The sequence below is a fragment of the Ammospiza nelsoni genome, chromosome 4 (assembly GCF_027579445.1).
Source record: "Ammospiza nelsoni isolate bAmmNel1 chromosome 4, bAmmNel1.pri, whole genome shotgun sequence".
NCBI lineage: Eukaryota > Metazoa > Chordata > Aves > Passeriformes > Passerellidae > Ammospiza > Ammospiza nelsoni.
The window spans coordinates 12403611-12421685 of record NC_080636.1 but is presented as its reverse complement, the minus strand read 5'-3'; the positions used below and the strand labels follow the sequence as shown (position 1 = coordinate 12421685).

Below are 18075 nucleotides of genomic sequence, written 5' to 3'. Positions count from 1 at the left end.
TCATGAGGTTTCAGGTGGAGAGAAGGTGCTTGTAAAATTACTAAAATAGTTTACAATTTTTTGATAAAAAACTTTGCCTACTTCATGAAAAATTCCCTTTTAACACCATAAAAACAAATTGATGCTTGCTTTCTACTTGTCCTCTACAAATGCATCAATACAACCATCAAACAACTGCACTCATATTTGCACCAAACTGCAGATATGAACAGACGATTACATTTGCAGTATTCAAGAAACACTAGTAGCAGAAGTACAACCACTCTGACCAGTTTTGCAAACAAAATACCAAATAGAATTTAATGGGAAAAAATTTGTTTTTAATGTCAAGAAAGGAGACAAGAATTTCCTTCACTCAAGGTATGTGAAACTATGCCCTTCTTAAGAAAACTCCTAACATTCTCTCCACTTTCTCCCCTAAGTTTACTGCATATTTTATCTGTACAAACAAACACGGATAACAAAAGCCCCAGAAAATAAACTGTTATACATCTGTAATACACTGGTCATTCATTAGAGCAGAACAGATTTGGTGACAACAGAGGTAATTAAAAGAAAGAACAAAATTCAAAAATAACTAGCACAGATTTTAAATGCCTGGAATCATATTGAGGTATTTTCAGAGAATGTAAATTAATTAAAAGAACAGATATAGATTCTGCAATGGTAACAAAAGGATTTTAACATTTTTTTAACTGTAAAAAAGGCAAAAGGACAAAAATCTTCCTCAGAAAAAAATTACAACAGTATTATTATGAATTGCCACAATTCCAGCAGTAACCTTAGTGAAATGTTACATGCACCTCAGCAAGGTAACAAAATATCAGACTGGATCATGTCTGGCCAACTCTGCTCACAGAGAGAGCAAGTTATGCATCTGCTGGGAAGGGAGGGAGGGACAGCAGGATACAATACATGTACACTTATCCAAGTCTCTGAAATGTCAGTAGCAACAAATTGAAATAAACTCTGATTCAACACAGACTGGAAAAACAAGTACAAAGATGAAATACTTCTGTGGTCCCAATTTTTATGTATTTATAATAAGCCTTCAGAGAACCAAGCCAAAAAAGAAAACAGGCAGATGAGGACAACTAATAAATTAGCTGGCACAGCTGTTACGAGACATGCAGGCCCACAAATACCTTGCATAATACACTCAAACCTCCACTTCTGGAATGTGAAGTCAGGTTTCCAGAAACACTGCCACTGGAGTACCAAAACATAATTTCCAAAACCATTTATCAATGCTGAAATTTTTATTTCAAGTTCAACATCAAAGATGCCACTTTGAAAGGGATATTTGTCTCTGTCTTTACAGTTTTCTAGAAGTTGTATTTTTCCAAAGCATTTTCAGTAGAAGTGTGGTCAGCTCAGTTTTCTGAATGTATCACCTTACAGACTGAGTGTCACATGGCCTTGGAATAATTTAAATTCTGTGGTCCTGACAGAGGTTTTATGACACAACCTCCAAGACAAATATTTTAACTGAAATATGGCACATGCTGTTCTTTTTCTCACTATTCACGTCTAGTGCTAAAGTAGTAGAAAAAGACTAAACAGAGTTTTTCTCTGGCTTCTCAGACTAGGACTCAAATGTAAAACAGGTTTTTCAGGAGAGCTTCGATTACTATGCTTTTAAACAAGTAATATTTCTAAGCTATATATGTATCTTCTAGAACTTCTATAGCCATCAAACAGAAAAAAAGTGAGAACACTGATTCAAAGGTTATTAGATTATCATAAGGTTATTTGACTTTTCTCCCTCTTCTTATCTCCACTTTCCCTATTTTATTACCACTCTCTTTCATTCTTGTCCTTTCATTCTCCCTGAGTTTACTTTGCATTTATGTCCCTACACAGCATTTTATCATCTTTTGCCATGATCTTCTCAAAAGAATACAAGTAATACCAGGTAGTCTTATAGTCTACACTCCGTTTAGAACAAATTTAGATACATACAGAAACATTTTACTGTTAAAACTAATGTATTATTTGTAAAATGATTTAGAAAGCTTTCTACTAAACCAGACATAAAAGGGACAATTTAAAACTCAACAGCTCTGTGCCATCATCTCACATCAGAAAAACAACAGAAATGCACAGCACCATGGAGAGAAACACTTCCAAACCACAGCATCTCTTATCCTCTTTCCTCTACCATGCACAAAACCCCCTTGCACAGGTACCAGTTTCTTTGTAGCCCAGTGGTGAATGAGAGAGGGGAAGTGATTTTAGCTTTAACTACATTTCCCTTATTTCCTAGTTTTGCTAAATGAATGTTAAGCTGTACCATTCTCAGTCATGAGCTGCTCCTCCCAACACCTGCACGACCTGAGCTAGAGTCATTCTCCAGTTTCCATGAAGGAAAGGAGGACATCCTTCCAGCAGAGCTCAAAAGGTGATTAAGGGCATGAAATTCTTACCATGCAAACAAAGGCTATGTAAATTTGTATTCTTAATTCCTTGTGAGTCTAAGCTTGAATGTCTTTCACAGTTAACCCAACTGCTAGCAGAAGTGCCAATCTGGGCCGTATTAACACTCTTATTTCATTACTCTGTATAATTAGGTGCTCAAAATTTATCACATATACATGAGTGTAGACAGCTGTGGGGGGAAAGATGGTTCATTTATGTTTAAGCACTTTAATTTCATTTCAGGGGGAAAAAAAGGCAGACCATGACATTATAAAAGAATCCTTTCTTTCTTACATATTAATTCTGTTTTGAAAGCACTCATTTCTTTAAATGAACAGTAACTTTCAGTTACAAAGTTACAATGAGTTTTTATATCATAATTTCATTAGCTTAAAGATAGTACAGTCTCTTTTATCACATCTTAGTAAACCTCTAAATTCAGCACGTTAACTACAGTTTTAAAATATATTATGCCCAATGACTAACACTTTTCAAAAACATAATTCTTATATTTAAAAAGAATTCTATCAACTACCATATAAACTTATGCTAAGAACAACAGTTAAAGGATTTACTGAAGTTAAAGTATTTTAACATGCAAACTGTATTTTCAATTTAATAATTGTAAAATACTCAGGGAGTTTATCTGAGTGAGCCTTAGAATATTTAAATTAAAGAAAACATATTCCAGGATGAAGTTTCTGCCTAACCCTTGCAAACTATGCTGAACTAACACTGAGCCAAAGACACTGAAGAAAAACTCCCTCCTTTGCTACTCTTTGCTATCCCATCTCTGCAGGGATAAAAATCTAGATGCCAGTTTTGAAACACCATCCAAGCTAAAATGACTAACCAGTTCCAACTAAAAAAACCTATAAAATCAAATACACCTAGGATCATTTACAGCCATCTGCTCAGAACCATTTTCTCACTAGTCAAAGCCTTATTTCCATATGCTCTCAAAGGTGAAAAATTACTCTTTATTATTACTCTACCCTAGCTACAAGAGGAAGTCTGTTATAGTAAACCCAGACACAGAGAACTTTTTGATAAACGGAACATTTCCTGAAATCTTATTTCTTTCTACTGAATTCCAGAGGGGGTAAATCCTATTACACTGAACAGTCACTGAACAGCACAGGTTAATTTAATGGAAAACACTTTGAAATAAGCCTTTACCATCTGTTTTCACCTCTAATGGCAAATCAAAGAAGTACAATTCACACTAGTATCATAAAAAATGCATAAGTGATTTAAATAAATGTGTTCTTTGATGAATACAACCTGTGTCTGTTTGACTTTCTTCACCTTTTATCTAATGCAGGAAGTTCTCCTTTTCTAATGTAATGCTGCAGTTGAAACCACCACAGTGTAAAAAGACAACATGCACAGTTACTTATCTAAATAATTCCTTACAATGTGAAAGTGAACTTCTTTAGTAACTCTAAAATGCCTCTGTACAGCAAGTGATCTTAACACTAATTCCCTTACTGATGAAGGAATACTCAACGCTTCTCAAATTGTCCAAGTGAAAAACATAAAGGAGATCCGCTTGGAAATAATGCTCTCAGACAGGACTTTAAGTGAATTTTTGCTACGGTTGAAGGTCTTCTGCAGATAAAAGCTTGTTTTTCTCTCCCCCACAAAAACTACGTCCCTGCAATGTGGTTGAACTTTACATTTCTTAATATAAAAAATACATGGTCATAGATCAGCTATATACAAAGAGCATGGCTTTAAAAACTCTAATGCACACAGGGAAAGGAAAAATTCCTAACTGTAAACAAAAGACCAAGCAGAAGATCAACACAGCCAAGCAGCATAAGAAAAGTGAAATGAGTGGATAAAAGCAGTTTATACAACATTAAGAAACTCTATGCACCATAGTGAACACAATGCTATTGCAGACACTAATTCTCAGTAGGAACTACTGCAGGGAAGTGAAACACAGAGTAGTCATAAAGGGAATTACCTTACATATAGAGAATCTATACAGAAGCTATCTGTTACAGCTGGCACCTCCAGGAGTAACGTGTTGTTAGAGTGACCAGCAGCAGAAAGATCAGAAAAGGGAAAACAGGTGAAGAGATAAGAACAAAAGATAAAATACTCTGCAACACTCAACACAATGGAGTATCACAGCTACCACTAGAGTCCCAACAATCATTAAAAGCAAGCAGCACCATTCTTATTGTTTAATACTCACAGGGGGGAAAAAGATCCAAATTATGTTGCATATTTCTTAAATATTTGTATATTTTACCATATAGGAGCAGAAGGCCTTTAAAAAGAGAATGATAACCTGGCAGAAATCCCCCTGTCAGTATGTGATCTAACTTAATCTTAGAGGCAATCTACAGAACTTTAACTACTTAAATAATTTCATTTATATATTTCAAGTATCATAGGTTAGTTTCAGTGTCTTTTGAGGACGTGTTAGCAGGCTCAGAGTTTAACATTTTATAGTAAAATTTCTTGCGCTTCTGTCGACACCCAGTAATTTAGAACAGATAAAAATCTATTACACACCATTTACAAGCAAACATCCACACAGGCACCTCTAATGCATAAAATCTTAGTTAAAAGCTAAATTAAAGGGACACTTTTTACTCTGAAAAAAACCTGATGTTACTAACCTGAAATCCCCTTTATTGTTCACAACCCTCTCTGGAGGGCAGTACTGTGCAGAACTTTCTAACACCACAATATCTACTGTCCTTGTGTTATTCCCACGTCTGGTTTGTACATGACAACCCCAGTTTCCCGTGGAGCCAGCCTGAATGTTTGAGATTGTCAGTGCACTGGAATGATAAAATAAAAGAATAAATCAAAACAGTCTTGCAACAACATTTATGTAAGCTTTTACCAAAAGATGAATTAATAAGTACAGAAAGACAATGGAAGAAAAACCAAATTACATACAACCATGAGTGATCTTATAAAACCAGAGCTATTTACATCTCAAAGTACTGTAATTAACAGAGAAGTATTTACTATTCTTTGGGCTTTTAGTTTTGCCAAGGTAGGAAACAAAAAGAACAGCCATAGGAAAAAGTCCTCAGACTTCAGAAAGAAGTCCAAATTCCTCAAATGTTATCATTACTATTCAAGACAAAGTTTTTAGTTGTTTAGGAAGGCCAAACTAAAATAAATTCCCAAATGCATAATTTGTTACAAACACTGACGCTCTAATTTACTAATACAATTACAGGATATATAGCCACTCAGTAGATGCTGAATAAGTCAACAATCTGCTGCAGGCAGAACAAATTACACTTTTAGATCTCTGCTGGAGAACAGTATTAACAACTGTGGTGTGCTCAAAAGGAAAAGTAAAGAATTCATGAGCAATTCAGTTAAATTCCTTGCTTCCAACATTTTGGTAATTTTAACATTCCATGAAAACAAACGTATCCTACCACAAACATGTTTTAAATTAATGCATTAGGTGAAACTGCAACTTCCTCTAGCTAATCCTATTTTAATCATGTAGGTTTGACCTACCAAATCTCTTGACCTCCTTCCTCCAACTTTATTACTAATTTGTGATGTGTGAAGATTACTCCCCTACTAGGGATGTTTCTGTATACATGTTCCCTCAGTGAGGATATGAGAGGGCCTTACTGTTATGGTAATAGTCACTAAATCAGAGCAGAAAGTAAGAAGCAGGAGATAAATTTTCTCACTATGGATTCACCTTGCAATCAATGAGCAGTTATGAATCATGTTTTTTTCAACAAAAATACCCTGGGACTCATCAGTTTCCACTATCTTCCCATCCTGATACCACAAGACTTGCATGTCTTGATCAATATATGAAGCCATACATTGGAAGGGCAGACTGTCTCCTTCAAAGACCACCTGACGATGAGATGGAGTCATGTAGAAAGACGGTAATTCAAGCGGCGGTTCTAGAATTCAAGACATGAAACCACAATTAACAGCAAGAATCTGTTATAGAACTAATTTTCAAAAGGGGAAATAGATACACTAAATAAGTATCAATTATTTATATATCAATATAACGTTGCATCTGGTAAGAGGCATATAAAAACTACATTTACTGCATTGGACATTGAAAAATACAAATTATCATCATATTCTTTTTCAAAATGTGTATTCCTTTAATGTAATATATTTCAAGACTTTTTGCTAGCCCATATCTAAAAGAGTAGAAAATAGAAATTTGAAGGAAAAATGTAATTATGCATTTTAGTTTTTCCCAGTTTTTCACCTGGACTTCAAAATAACAGTAACATATGAGTTTTTATTTTTACAGCTGGAATAATTCCAATATAAAAAAAGAAGTTAAGGAAGTCGGTCACAGTTTTGTCACAAAAAGAAGGCTAGTCAAAGGAAAGCAACTCATAAAATGAAGATCTTTTAACTTCAGAAATTTGGGATTAGAATAATAGACGTATCTGAAATCACATAGCTACACCTATGAAAGAAATTATCAGTTTCTGGTTCCTCTTGTGACATTTAGGTAAAGATCTCTGAAAAATACAGATTAGCTGGAAAAAGGAGTTCATCAAGAGAGCTACTTATCCTTAGTTTCTACAAACTAACATCCACCATCATCAATTTATTTATTATTCATTTCCAAATGCAAGCAATAATGAATCACAACTCAAGATAAACCTTTGAAAAGGAATTTGTTATTACCACATTTAAGTCTTGAGTATTAGGGAAATGAAATACAGCAAAAAACTCGGCTCAATAATATTAGCAGAACATGGAATGCATTAGAAAACAAATACCAGTTGCCTGCAGTGCTTACCACAGGTGAGAAGCTCCTGTTTAACACCAGTCACTGTCTGTGACTGAAGTGACTTGGGATAGGCACATTTAGTCTCACGTACAGTTATGTTTCTTTCCTTTAACCACTGATGCATCCACAGTATGTTGCAATCACAAAGAAGATAATCAGTTTGAAATTCTCTGCAACAGAACACAGGCATTTACAGTGACAAACTGCAGAATTCCAATGTCTGAAAGCTAAACTTTAACAGTTGTGACATGCCTCTCATTGTCACCAGGAAGGCAACAAGCAAAGTCTAGACTACAGTGGATTTGCCTACCTCTACCCACTGGAAGTTACTCTAACCCTTTGCAAGCTGTACTCTGAGAACAAAAGGACATACTCCCTCAGAAAAGGAATCCTCTCCATAAAAATGAGGAATATCTAATACCAGTGCATGAAAATAATACTAGGAATTTCTTTCATGGAATGGGTTCATGCTATTTCAAGTGAGCAATAAGAAAGAACTGCTTGAATGTGCATCGTCATAACCTAAGACACTTCATTGCTTCAATGTAGTGATCAAATGCTTTAGCAGTAAAATCAACTGAAATAAAAATAGCTCCTCAACTGTTTCTCTTTTCAGAAGCACTATTCACACGATGTCATTCTCCTTTACATGAAAATTATAAGGCTTTTAATTGACTCCATCTTTTCTATATAATTCAGTACTTTGTAGTAAAAAGACATACTAAATCCCCTATAGATGTTAGCTGAAATCAGCTATATTAAGGGATTAATTAATTAATTTTATCTGTTCAGAAATTATTATTTTATCTGTTTAGAAACAGGTAAAAATGTAGCAAAACATATGACTATGTCTACATTGGTTTTTACCTCTAGTGAAAACATTTTCTTTCTCTTTTTGCAGATGTCCAGAGGATAACACATCACAGGCAGAACACTACAAACACTAAATCAACATTCCTATGAAACCCCATTTGGTGTTTGTTCACATGAATTCCTCCAGATCATCCATTATTTTAATAATAGTATGTTATTTCCAGGTGCTCTTGTCATTTCTGCGGTGTTGCTGATTAGCAACCTTTATGCAGACAACTAAAATATCAGGAATAACACCTTATGAACAATGAAAGGGATGAAGGGAGGGAAAGAAACATTCTCCTTTATAAATATAAACAAGAAATTAACTCCGTGTCAAACTCAGAAACCAAAGCTTTTGATTAGGTCCCAGAACAGTGAACCAACTGTCATGACTACCAGGGAAAAGAATAAGCTAGTCATCAGCACATTTTTTTTTCATTTACTTTCTTTCTTACACAAGATTACAACTCATGAAACCAAGAGAGAGCAAAGGAACATGAGGCTGATATTATACCCACTGTTACGTGTAACAAAATTATACTGCTCATCAAGGACTAAGATCTTGCTTAGAAGTATTTGGTTCTTTTGCTATAAAGGTGTAAAATGCTATTTATTTACTATAAATTAATAAGTGATACATATAGAATAAAACTCTTGGAAGCCCAGATGAGAAAATGGCTTTGCTTTTTCAGAATAATGTAGGACTAGATGCAGCAAGTACTTACAGAGACTTCAGTGAACCAAGATGATCAAATGTTCCCTGTGTAAGTGTCGAAAACAGATTTCCAGAAAGATTCCTGAGAAATAAAAGTATGTTCACGATTTGAACTCATCCTCAGACAAATGACATGTGAAATAAAAAAAACACTTCTCTTCAATATAACTCTATGTTTAAAAGTTACAAGGTGTTATTACAACACTTTAATTAGTTCACAAGACTATAAGAATAATAATCAGGTCTCAATAGTCTAGCAAAAATCTCCAAATAAACTTTTCTCTAACACTCTTGGTTTAGGTGAAGAATTTTAAGATTGGAAAAAAAAGTAAATGCAGAGACTTTACTTTTACTTAAAGCGTCAACTGGCAGATGTTGAGCACAGATTTCAAGAAGTGTAAAATTAATTTTGTTGTTCACAGTGAATTGCTGCCTTCCTATTAACATGCTCTAAGAAGCATGTTCAATCTATCAGAATGCTTTTTTAAAATATTATCCATACCACTTTCTATATATAGGTGAAAGCACTGTGTGTAAGAAACTAACAACCAGGGCAAAGAAATATTTCATAATCTTACCAGTTATCCTCTTAAAGTAAATGAAGGACTTCAAAACATGCAAGACTGCCAGCAAAACAGACTGACAGCAATGCCACTGTAGAAGGCATGGATACTGAAAGAGTCTACAAGGCTGAAATATTTTTTTAAAGAAAATATTATGTACAGTCTCCTAGTCTCCATCCCAGCTACACATTCTAAGAAACTGGAAAACTGCTGCAAGGCCAACAGATCACTGAATAGCCTGGTTTGGGTTGGCCCCAGCACTTGTTTTTAAGCTTGCTACTGAGTCACAAACCACAACCATAGGCACTGGCTGTCTTTCAAGAGCACACTTAAATAAACTACTCCCCGTGAAACAAAGAAGGTTAACTTACACAAGGCTAAAACTTAGGTGTATTTATATAAGACAAATTATACTTACAATCTAATAAGGTTTACAAGTCCTCTAAATATATCTGCATTCAGGCAGCCTATTCGGTTATTAGTTAAGTCTCTATAAATAGAAAAAAGGAAAAATTGGAACAAGCTGGTTTATTTCCCAATGACATACATACAGTCTGCTAATAGAACCATTTGAACAAAAATTCATGAGCAACAGATTGCACCATATGCATATCTGGGTCTCAGGAAAACCCAAAAGGTGTCTACACATGCACACAGATTCCTTAATCCATCTCTTAACTAATTATAGTTTGTCCATATACAATTCAACAAGTCTAGACCTACCAATAAATTCCCTTAAACAGGCTTGGCTTACATCCCTACCCAGCAAATTTTCATATTTGTGTAGTATTTATATATGTGTGTGTATAAATATATATATACACACACACACAGAGTACATCACTTAATTTTTAACATGTCAGAGACCTATAGTAATGCATTTATTATACATAAGACCATTTTTATAATTATACTTCAATAAATACTTAAAAGTTATATATTTTTCAGTATAGGTCTTGAATCAAATGACCAAAAATTCTTCAAGTAAAAAAAATTAAGCTTGCAAGTAATAATGATCCAGAATTGGTCCTTCAGTTTTACTTTTAAGGTTTTCAGAAGTGCAATTACCAACACACTTTCCTTTTAAGTGAGCCAGATCATGTGATCAGATAAAAATTAACATATGTACTCTACAAATTTAAGAAAGAAACAGGGGAGGCAATACCAAAAATCATTAACACTCAAAATGTGTAACAATATTACAAAAATCTGAAGTGTTTAAAAAAAGGGGAAAAAAAGGCAATAATGCTGAGTTTTTGTTTTTCAAATTTGATCTGGTACAGAACTTTTACAGCCAACACATAAATCTCTCAAATATGCTAATGGGAATGTTGGCAAAACCTTATATAAAGCAGCATAAATAGCACTGTAACTTCAGTGTGGTATTAATAGCAACTCTATGTTCCACTGTGACCTTTGGAAAATAAAAATCACGAGTTCAACATTCAACAAAACAAGACTTGATGGAATCAAAGCTCTGAAAAAATGTCCATCCAGCAAGGTTTCAAGCCACTCAAGTACAAAAAAACAGGAATACAAGCAACTGTCAGAACAAGGGAGGCTGCCAAGCCACAAGCAGCGGATGCTCTTCAGTCATAAGGCTGAAAGCAGACTTTGTTTTATACATGTGTGTGTGCAATATAAAAAACATGTATGTTTACAAAAATTCAGACATTTAGAAGCATATAATAATCTACTTAGGCAGGTGGAGGGAAACAGAAACATACACAGCTTATTTAACAAGTTTGAAAAGTAGAAAAAGCCATTTGCAACAGAACACATAGGAATGTAACTTGTTAGGTTGGGACAACTTGTAACAGAACACAAGAAGACAGTTGCTAGTAGAAGGCCATAAAGGTAAGATATATATTGTGAAAACTCAGTAAAGCAAGACTCAAGTATTGTAGAAAACCAATAAAGCAGAACCTTTTACTTAAGGAGCCAGCAAAAGCCAGGCTCCTGGTTTTGGCCAGGACAAACTGATCTGAGAGTTAACCAAACCTCCACTGCTCCTGCCCAGAGATGAGGTCAAAAAGCAACACCTGAGGAAGACCTCTTACTTCACCAAGAAGGCCCTGGTCATGACCACCAGAAGGCACCACAGAAGGCTAATTATAGTATGGGCAGGCAGGGAGGTGTGAGCTTGTGGGATCAATGTTTATTTAAACCTGGCACCTGTCTCACCAGGTACACATGCATGGTGGAAATATGCCCCATGCATCCCAGCTAGAAATAAAACATACCTGCTTTACAATTTTACAAGTTAAGTCCTTTTACCACAGCACTTGTATATATTATACATCACATATATATAGCATATATATATATATATTCAACTTTTAATATATAATAACTTTGCTGTCTAAAGTTCCAGAAGCTTAGACTTACTCTCTCTCTGAGAAGTTTTTTATTTAGTCAGTTTAAACTGACTAGCTAAATATACTACTTACAGTCTTTTCAAAGATGAAAGCCCCAGAAAAGCTCCTGGATCTATGGTGCTAATAAGATTGTTCTTAAGATCCCTGTGGAGAAAAATTAAGACACAGCACTTACCAAAAATTACACTTCAAAACAGAGATATTTGTAAAGATACATGTAACTTGTCTCAATTTGCTTGAGAACCTCAAAAAAACCCCCACCCAAACCAAACTGACCCTCCTCCCCACAAACAACCCAAAACCAATCAAACCATCCCCAAAAAAACTCAGAACAAAGCATCAAACAAAAAACCCAACAACATTTTTATTTCTCTAACAGATTTCCATTCAAGATTGGAAAAATCTCTGTTTTAGCTACAAGGAGGAACAGAAACAGCACATGTATGTCATTAAACATTCTATCAGTTTGAATCAGATGAAATTATATAGCCTCAAAGATACTTTGCCACAGTGTGAACAGTTTACAGCTACGCAGGGTGAGACGCCTGTTTATTACACAGTATGATACTGTCTAGCACATGTTGTCTTCTGTAGCCTATCCAACTTTCAATACTTCAGTAGTGCCCAACACCTACCAAAAAAAGCAAAATATGATCTTGAAAATACACCGAAGACCCAACACTGAAATTTTCCACTTATGTTGCTGGCACAACAGCAAAGCCCTCATTGAAAATCCCAAATACAGCTGGTGAAAATTTTCAGAGCAAATTTTTAAATCTTAAGTTTCCAGAGACTGTAAGGAAAAATGTAAAGTAATCATTAAATAAAACGGCTTTATTAATTGTACAAGTGATATAGGAGTTTTAACTCCTAACTTGAGATATTCTGCAGATACAGCTTAATTTCAAAGGTCACAGAAAGCAGCTGATAGCACTTATACTAGTTTTGAACAAACTTTATCACTGCATGAATGCTAAAATTACTTCCACCTCCCTAGTAATACTTGATTTTTACTTTAGTACTATCTGAAACGTCACAGGTGCTTATTACTATAGGTAAAGTTTCTCACTCCTTGGTCATATCCAAACATTCTAGATTTGAAAAGAAAAATAGTACTTTCATTCAAAAGCAGTGATTAAATTTGCAAGAGTAAAAAACATCTCCTACATCTACCACAACATTAATAATTCTGCTTGAAAGAGAACTGTACAAGAGGATTACATCTACCATCACACAGATATTCATGAGTAAAAATATAATTCGTCCCAAGATTTCACAACTGCATTTCCTGCAGACAGATTAACAAATCATGGTACAACAGACAGCATCACGGCACATGGATCACACCTGAACGTTCTACCTAAACATCTGAAATACCTTAAATTCACCTTGCAGTAAATTAATTTTCATATACACACTTCTCTTAACTTTATTTTCTTCCCTTGCTATGGCAGCAGGAACTGCCAAGTACTTCCAGTGCAGTAGTAGCAGGAGCCCAAAGAGCTGGCTCTTTCAGGCATATAACACCTTGGAATACCAGATCATGGCAAATCTGAGACTAATAAAAGGTATTCATCACTCATTTACCATCAATCTTTGAAGTAGGGAAGAAAAATTACACTTACTCTTCATATTTCAAATTTTTATTTAAAATCACGTAACTTTCATTTAAAACCTCAATGCCGAAACCACTGAGGGAGAAAAACCTTCACAACATGCCTTGGAAATCCACTAGTCTAGATTATCAGGGCTCTTTGATTTCACTCCATGAATTCAAAGAGCACTCCCTGATACACCTCTTTCATAAATCCACTGCAGTGGATTCATATCAATGAATGTCCACCGTGCTAAGACTTTTCTCAACCTGCAACTACAACAGCTGAGGAGTCTCTGTTTGGTTGGGGGTTTTCCCCTTTGGGTAGGCATTAGCTGTATATCAATCTACCAAAATTATTTCCTGAGGTGTGGTGGTTTGACCAGAAAGAAGTGGGAATTCTGGGATGTTGTGGTCAAACCAATGGGTGCTTGGATTTTGATATTGGCACCTGGGGTAGCCAGTGGGTTTTAGGACACACCTCGAGAACACCCAGGGGTTAAAAGCAGAGCTTCGGGCCTGGGAGGCTCTCTTGGGACTTCGAGGGACGGAGGTCGGAGCTCTCCTCGGAGGTCGAAGCTCTCCCCCGTTCAGCCGCTGCCGCTGGGCAGGGGAGGGGCAGCCATGCGGTAGGCCTGGGCCTGGACAGAGATGGGAGTGAGGAGGCCCTGGAGGATGGAAGGGTGGAGGAAGAGCCCCAAGAGACATCAGACAGCCTTCCCCCCCCCCGGAGACAGATAGAGAGAGAGAGGGAGAGAGTGCAGCCTGTGTCGTTACCTTGAAATTCAGTAAATATGTGCTGGCAGCAGGCAGCCCAGCTGAGGAGATGGGGGGGGGGGGGGGGTGCAGCCAGGAGTCCAGCCGCCTGGAGGAGTTTTTAACCCTTTTTGGACAATGAAAACCTTACAGAACATTAACCCTTCCTAGACGTGTGATAAGAGTGGAGGAGGACGAAGGAAATGAACGAGTGATGGGGGTCTGGACCAGAGAGAGAGAGAGAGTGAGAGATGTTGGAAGAATGGAGAAGATGGAGTGGCATTTTATGCTGGACTCTTTTGTGTAGCCATGGACAGAGCCATGTTTCCGTGAGATACAGAGACTGAGTCCAGGGGGAGAAATGTCCCAGTGCCAGAGAAGATTCAGTGTGGGTACCCCTCGGCCCCAGGGGGTATATAAAATATGGGGGGGACGGATATCCCAAAGGTGAGAAGTTGAGATACTGTGCTTTTCTGGAACTGGACAAAGCTTCCTTAAAAAAAGACAACCCTGGAAGCAGCCCTGATCCCTGTTCGGTGGTGAGAGCACCGGAACAAGGACAGAAAAGGCCACCATGACACACGGAAGGACTCCCTCTCCTCTTGAGGAGCTGAAAGTCTGAGCAATCTGAAGGGTGGTGTTGGACCTAGAATTGGTGATTTTGGAGGATGTATTGTATTGGGAATTTAGGGGGGAAGGAGGGGGAGAGTGTTTTTTTGTGAGGTTTTCATTTTCCTCGTCCATCCGTCTTTCTGTCTTTCTTTCTTTCTCTTTCTTTCTTTCTTTCTTTCTTTCTTTCTTTCTTTCTTTCTTTCTTTCTTTCTTTCTTTCTTTCTTTCTTTCTTTCTTTCTTTCTTTCTTTCTTTCTTCTTTTGTGTGTAGTTTAGTAATTGTTTGTGTGTAGCTTAGTTAATAAAATTTTGTTTATGTTTAAGTTTGGAGCCTGCTTTGCTTATTCCTGGTCACATCTCACAGCAGACACCGGGGAGAAGGTGTACTCATGAGGGCTCTGGCTTTGCCAGGCCCAAACCATAACATGAGGAAATGTGTGAAACAAAAGAGATACCAAAAGATCTCAAAATTAACAGTGCTGACACATCTAGCAGCTCTTTAGAAACAGGGAAAGATGTTAATGCAACATAGGCTGGTACTACTACCAGGACTGCAGCATGTAGAACAGTCTTTAAATGAAGAAATTACAGTGGTGGTTAAACCAACAGACTTGTATTGCTCACAAAAAAAAAAGGTGGGGAAGACAACCTTACTAGAAAGTTGTGTTTGGCTTTAATTTTTTTTGCTGGTTTTAACATCAATGACTACATTTATATAAACTGTATTTTAGCTTCAGCAAAAGGAAATTAATCATTTCAGATGGTGATTTTTCTTTGGCGAAGCTCAACTAAGCAAGATATATCTCTAGATACATATTTGTCCAAATGGAAGAAAATCTCTCCAAAAGAAATGCAGAAAAGGATTTGAGTAAGGGTAACATCATTTATATTATAATAACTTTATCTTCCACCATCAAGAATCCTTCTAAAAATCAAAACAAGGAAAACAAACCAAAAAACATGCCCCCCCAAAAAACCTCTAACAAAAAAAAACCATGTCTCCCCAAAACCCGACCAACCCACCAAAAAAACGCCAAAAAACCAAACAGAAACCCCCACCCCCATAACAACACAAATCACAAGCCAGGCAGTAGAGAAATCTTACACTGCGAATGTAGTAAAAGATTCTTAATTTTCTACTAAATCTAAATAACACTGTAAATAAGGGCTTCCCCATATTTATCAGTGAAGGCAACTAACAGATGTTAGGATTGTAGAAAAACAGGTTTCAAGAGATGTTTTGAGGTCAGTCATGTACTCCATATTCTGGCTCAAATTACCACTAAATCAGATCAACTGCCCCACTGTTACATCCAATAAAGGCCCAAAAACCTCACAGGATAGAGATTTCACCATCACGCCTTAAGTTTTCTTTCCTACCACTGGATAAATTATCTTTTCTTCCTTAGCACTACTTGAAAGTAAATGTTAAGACAGGAAACATATTAGCTACCATGGACTCCTCCTGTATGAAATGCTTTCTCAAGAGGGAAATGAAGGAAGAGCACAAGGTAAGAAATTATAGAAATAATAATTTCTGTAATAGTAATACAATATACACATTACAAAGACAGCCTCTTTGGCTCTCTGTGGTGTACATTTTTTGTGGGCAAATCAAACAAATACTTATGACTGAATTTTTACATTTCCCAGTACCACCCAATGGGTCAGGCTGGAAGGGACTACAGTGGGTCATTTGATCCAACCTCCCTGCCACATGCAGTCATCCTAGAGCACATGGAACAGGATTGCATCCAGATGGTTCTTGAATATCTCCAGTGCAGGAGACTCCTGGGAAAGCTGTTCTATCTCCTGTCACCTGCACAGTGAAGAAGTTCTTCCTCATGTTCAGGTGGAACTTCCTGGGCATCAGTTTCTGCCTGTTCCCTCTTGTCCTGTTGCTTGGCCCCCCTGAGCAGAGCCTGGCTCCGTGCTCCTGCCACCCTCCCTCAGGTACTGACAGACATTGATGAGCTCCCCTCCCAGCTGTGTCTTCTCAAGGCTGAACAGGCCCAGCTCCCTCAGCCTGTCCTCACAACAGAGCTGTTCCAGTCCCTTCAGCATCTTTGTCACCCTCCTCTGGGCCTGTTCCAGGAGCTCCATGTCTCTCTGGTCCTGAGGAGCCCAGAACTGGGCACAGAACTCCAGATGAGCTTCACCAGGGCTGAGCAGAGGGGCAGGATCACCTCCCTCAGCCTGCTGGCAATGCTCTCCCTAATGCACCCCAGGTACCACTGGCCCTCCTGGCCACAAGGGCACTGCTGGCTCATGGACACTTGGTGTCCACCAGGAGCCTCAGGTTTTTCCCACAGAGCTGCTCCCCAGCAGGCCAGCCCCCAGCCTGCGCTGGTGCTTGGGGCTATGCTTCCCCTGGTGCAGGATCCTTTGCACTTGTCTTTGTTGAATTTCAAATTAATATGAAAACAAAATGGAGATTAAAATACTTAGCATCTTTTTGTACAGACACTTTTATTACCACTTAAGACATTTGTTAACATTTTTGACCTGGTTACTCTTATTTGCATACTTTTTCCTGTAAGAATAGATGTAGACATAGCATAGTCATTTTCTACTCTAATTAACATACATTTCACTTTCCAGTATAATTAAACTTCTATTTTGGTAAATTTATCACCCACTCTACAAAATAATGCATTAGCAAATTCACATTATCATAAGTTAACACACCTGTAAATATTATTATTTATTAAAACTATGACTTATTATGTCTACCTGGGGCCACCATTTTTAAAGCATTTGCTCATTGTTTTATTTGTTGCTTGTATGCCCCAAAACTATATCCCTTTTAATAGTAACACAGAATTACCTGATGTGGATGAGGTCAAGTGATAACATGTTTGAGTAAAATGATAATCTGAAGTGCAACAAGTTGTCAGCTACAAATAACATGTCCCCAAATTTACTAGAAAAATAAATACAATGACAGAAACCATTTAAAAATATCTACATTTTCATTAAAATTTCCAAGAACTGAACAGGAGAAAAAAGGTTAGTATGTTAACAGATGAATTATAAAGTTGTCAGTATTGATTAAAATTCAACCAATTATTATGCAGATACATGTTCCTGACATATTCCTCTGATTTATTGTTCTAAAGACTTTATTTAAATATATCACAGAATCACTAAGTTGGAAGAGACCTTCAAGATCACCCCAGCCCTAACACCTCAACTAAACCATGGCACCGAGTGTCACATCCAGTCTTTTCTTAAACACATCCAGCGATGGTGACTCCACCACCTCCTCAGAGAGACCATTCCAGTACTTTATCACTCTTTCCATGACAAACTTTTTTCCTAATATCCAACCTAAACTTCCTTGGTGCAGCTTGAGACTGTGCCCTCTGGTTCTGTCAGTTGCTGCCTGGAGAAAGAGAGCAACCCCACCTGACT

General features: G+C 37.0%; 1 protein-coding gene across 1 annotated transcript in view; it reads right to left on the bottom strand.

Moving 5' to 3' along the window:
* ADGRA3 (adhesion G protein-coupled receptor A3) overlaps window positions 1–18075 on the bottom strand; it is a 54234-nt gene that overhangs the window by 19617 nt on the left and 16542 nt on the right. Inside the window, exons 3-8 of the mRNA XM_059471270.1 lie at window positions 11773–11844; window positions 9741–9812; window positions 8770–8841; window positions 7199–7359; window positions 6116–6329; window positions 5055–5219 (exon numbers count right to left, since the gene is read on the bottom strand). Of these exons, the coding sequence (XP_059327253.1) occupies window positions 5055–5219; window positions 6116–6329; window positions 7199–7359; window positions 8770–8841; window positions 9741–9812; window positions 11773–11844 (756 nt within the window). The remainder of the gene's footprint in view (window positions 1–5054; window positions 5220–6115; window positions 6330–7198; window positions 7360–8769; window positions 8842–9740; window positions 9813–11772; window positions 11845–18075) is intronic.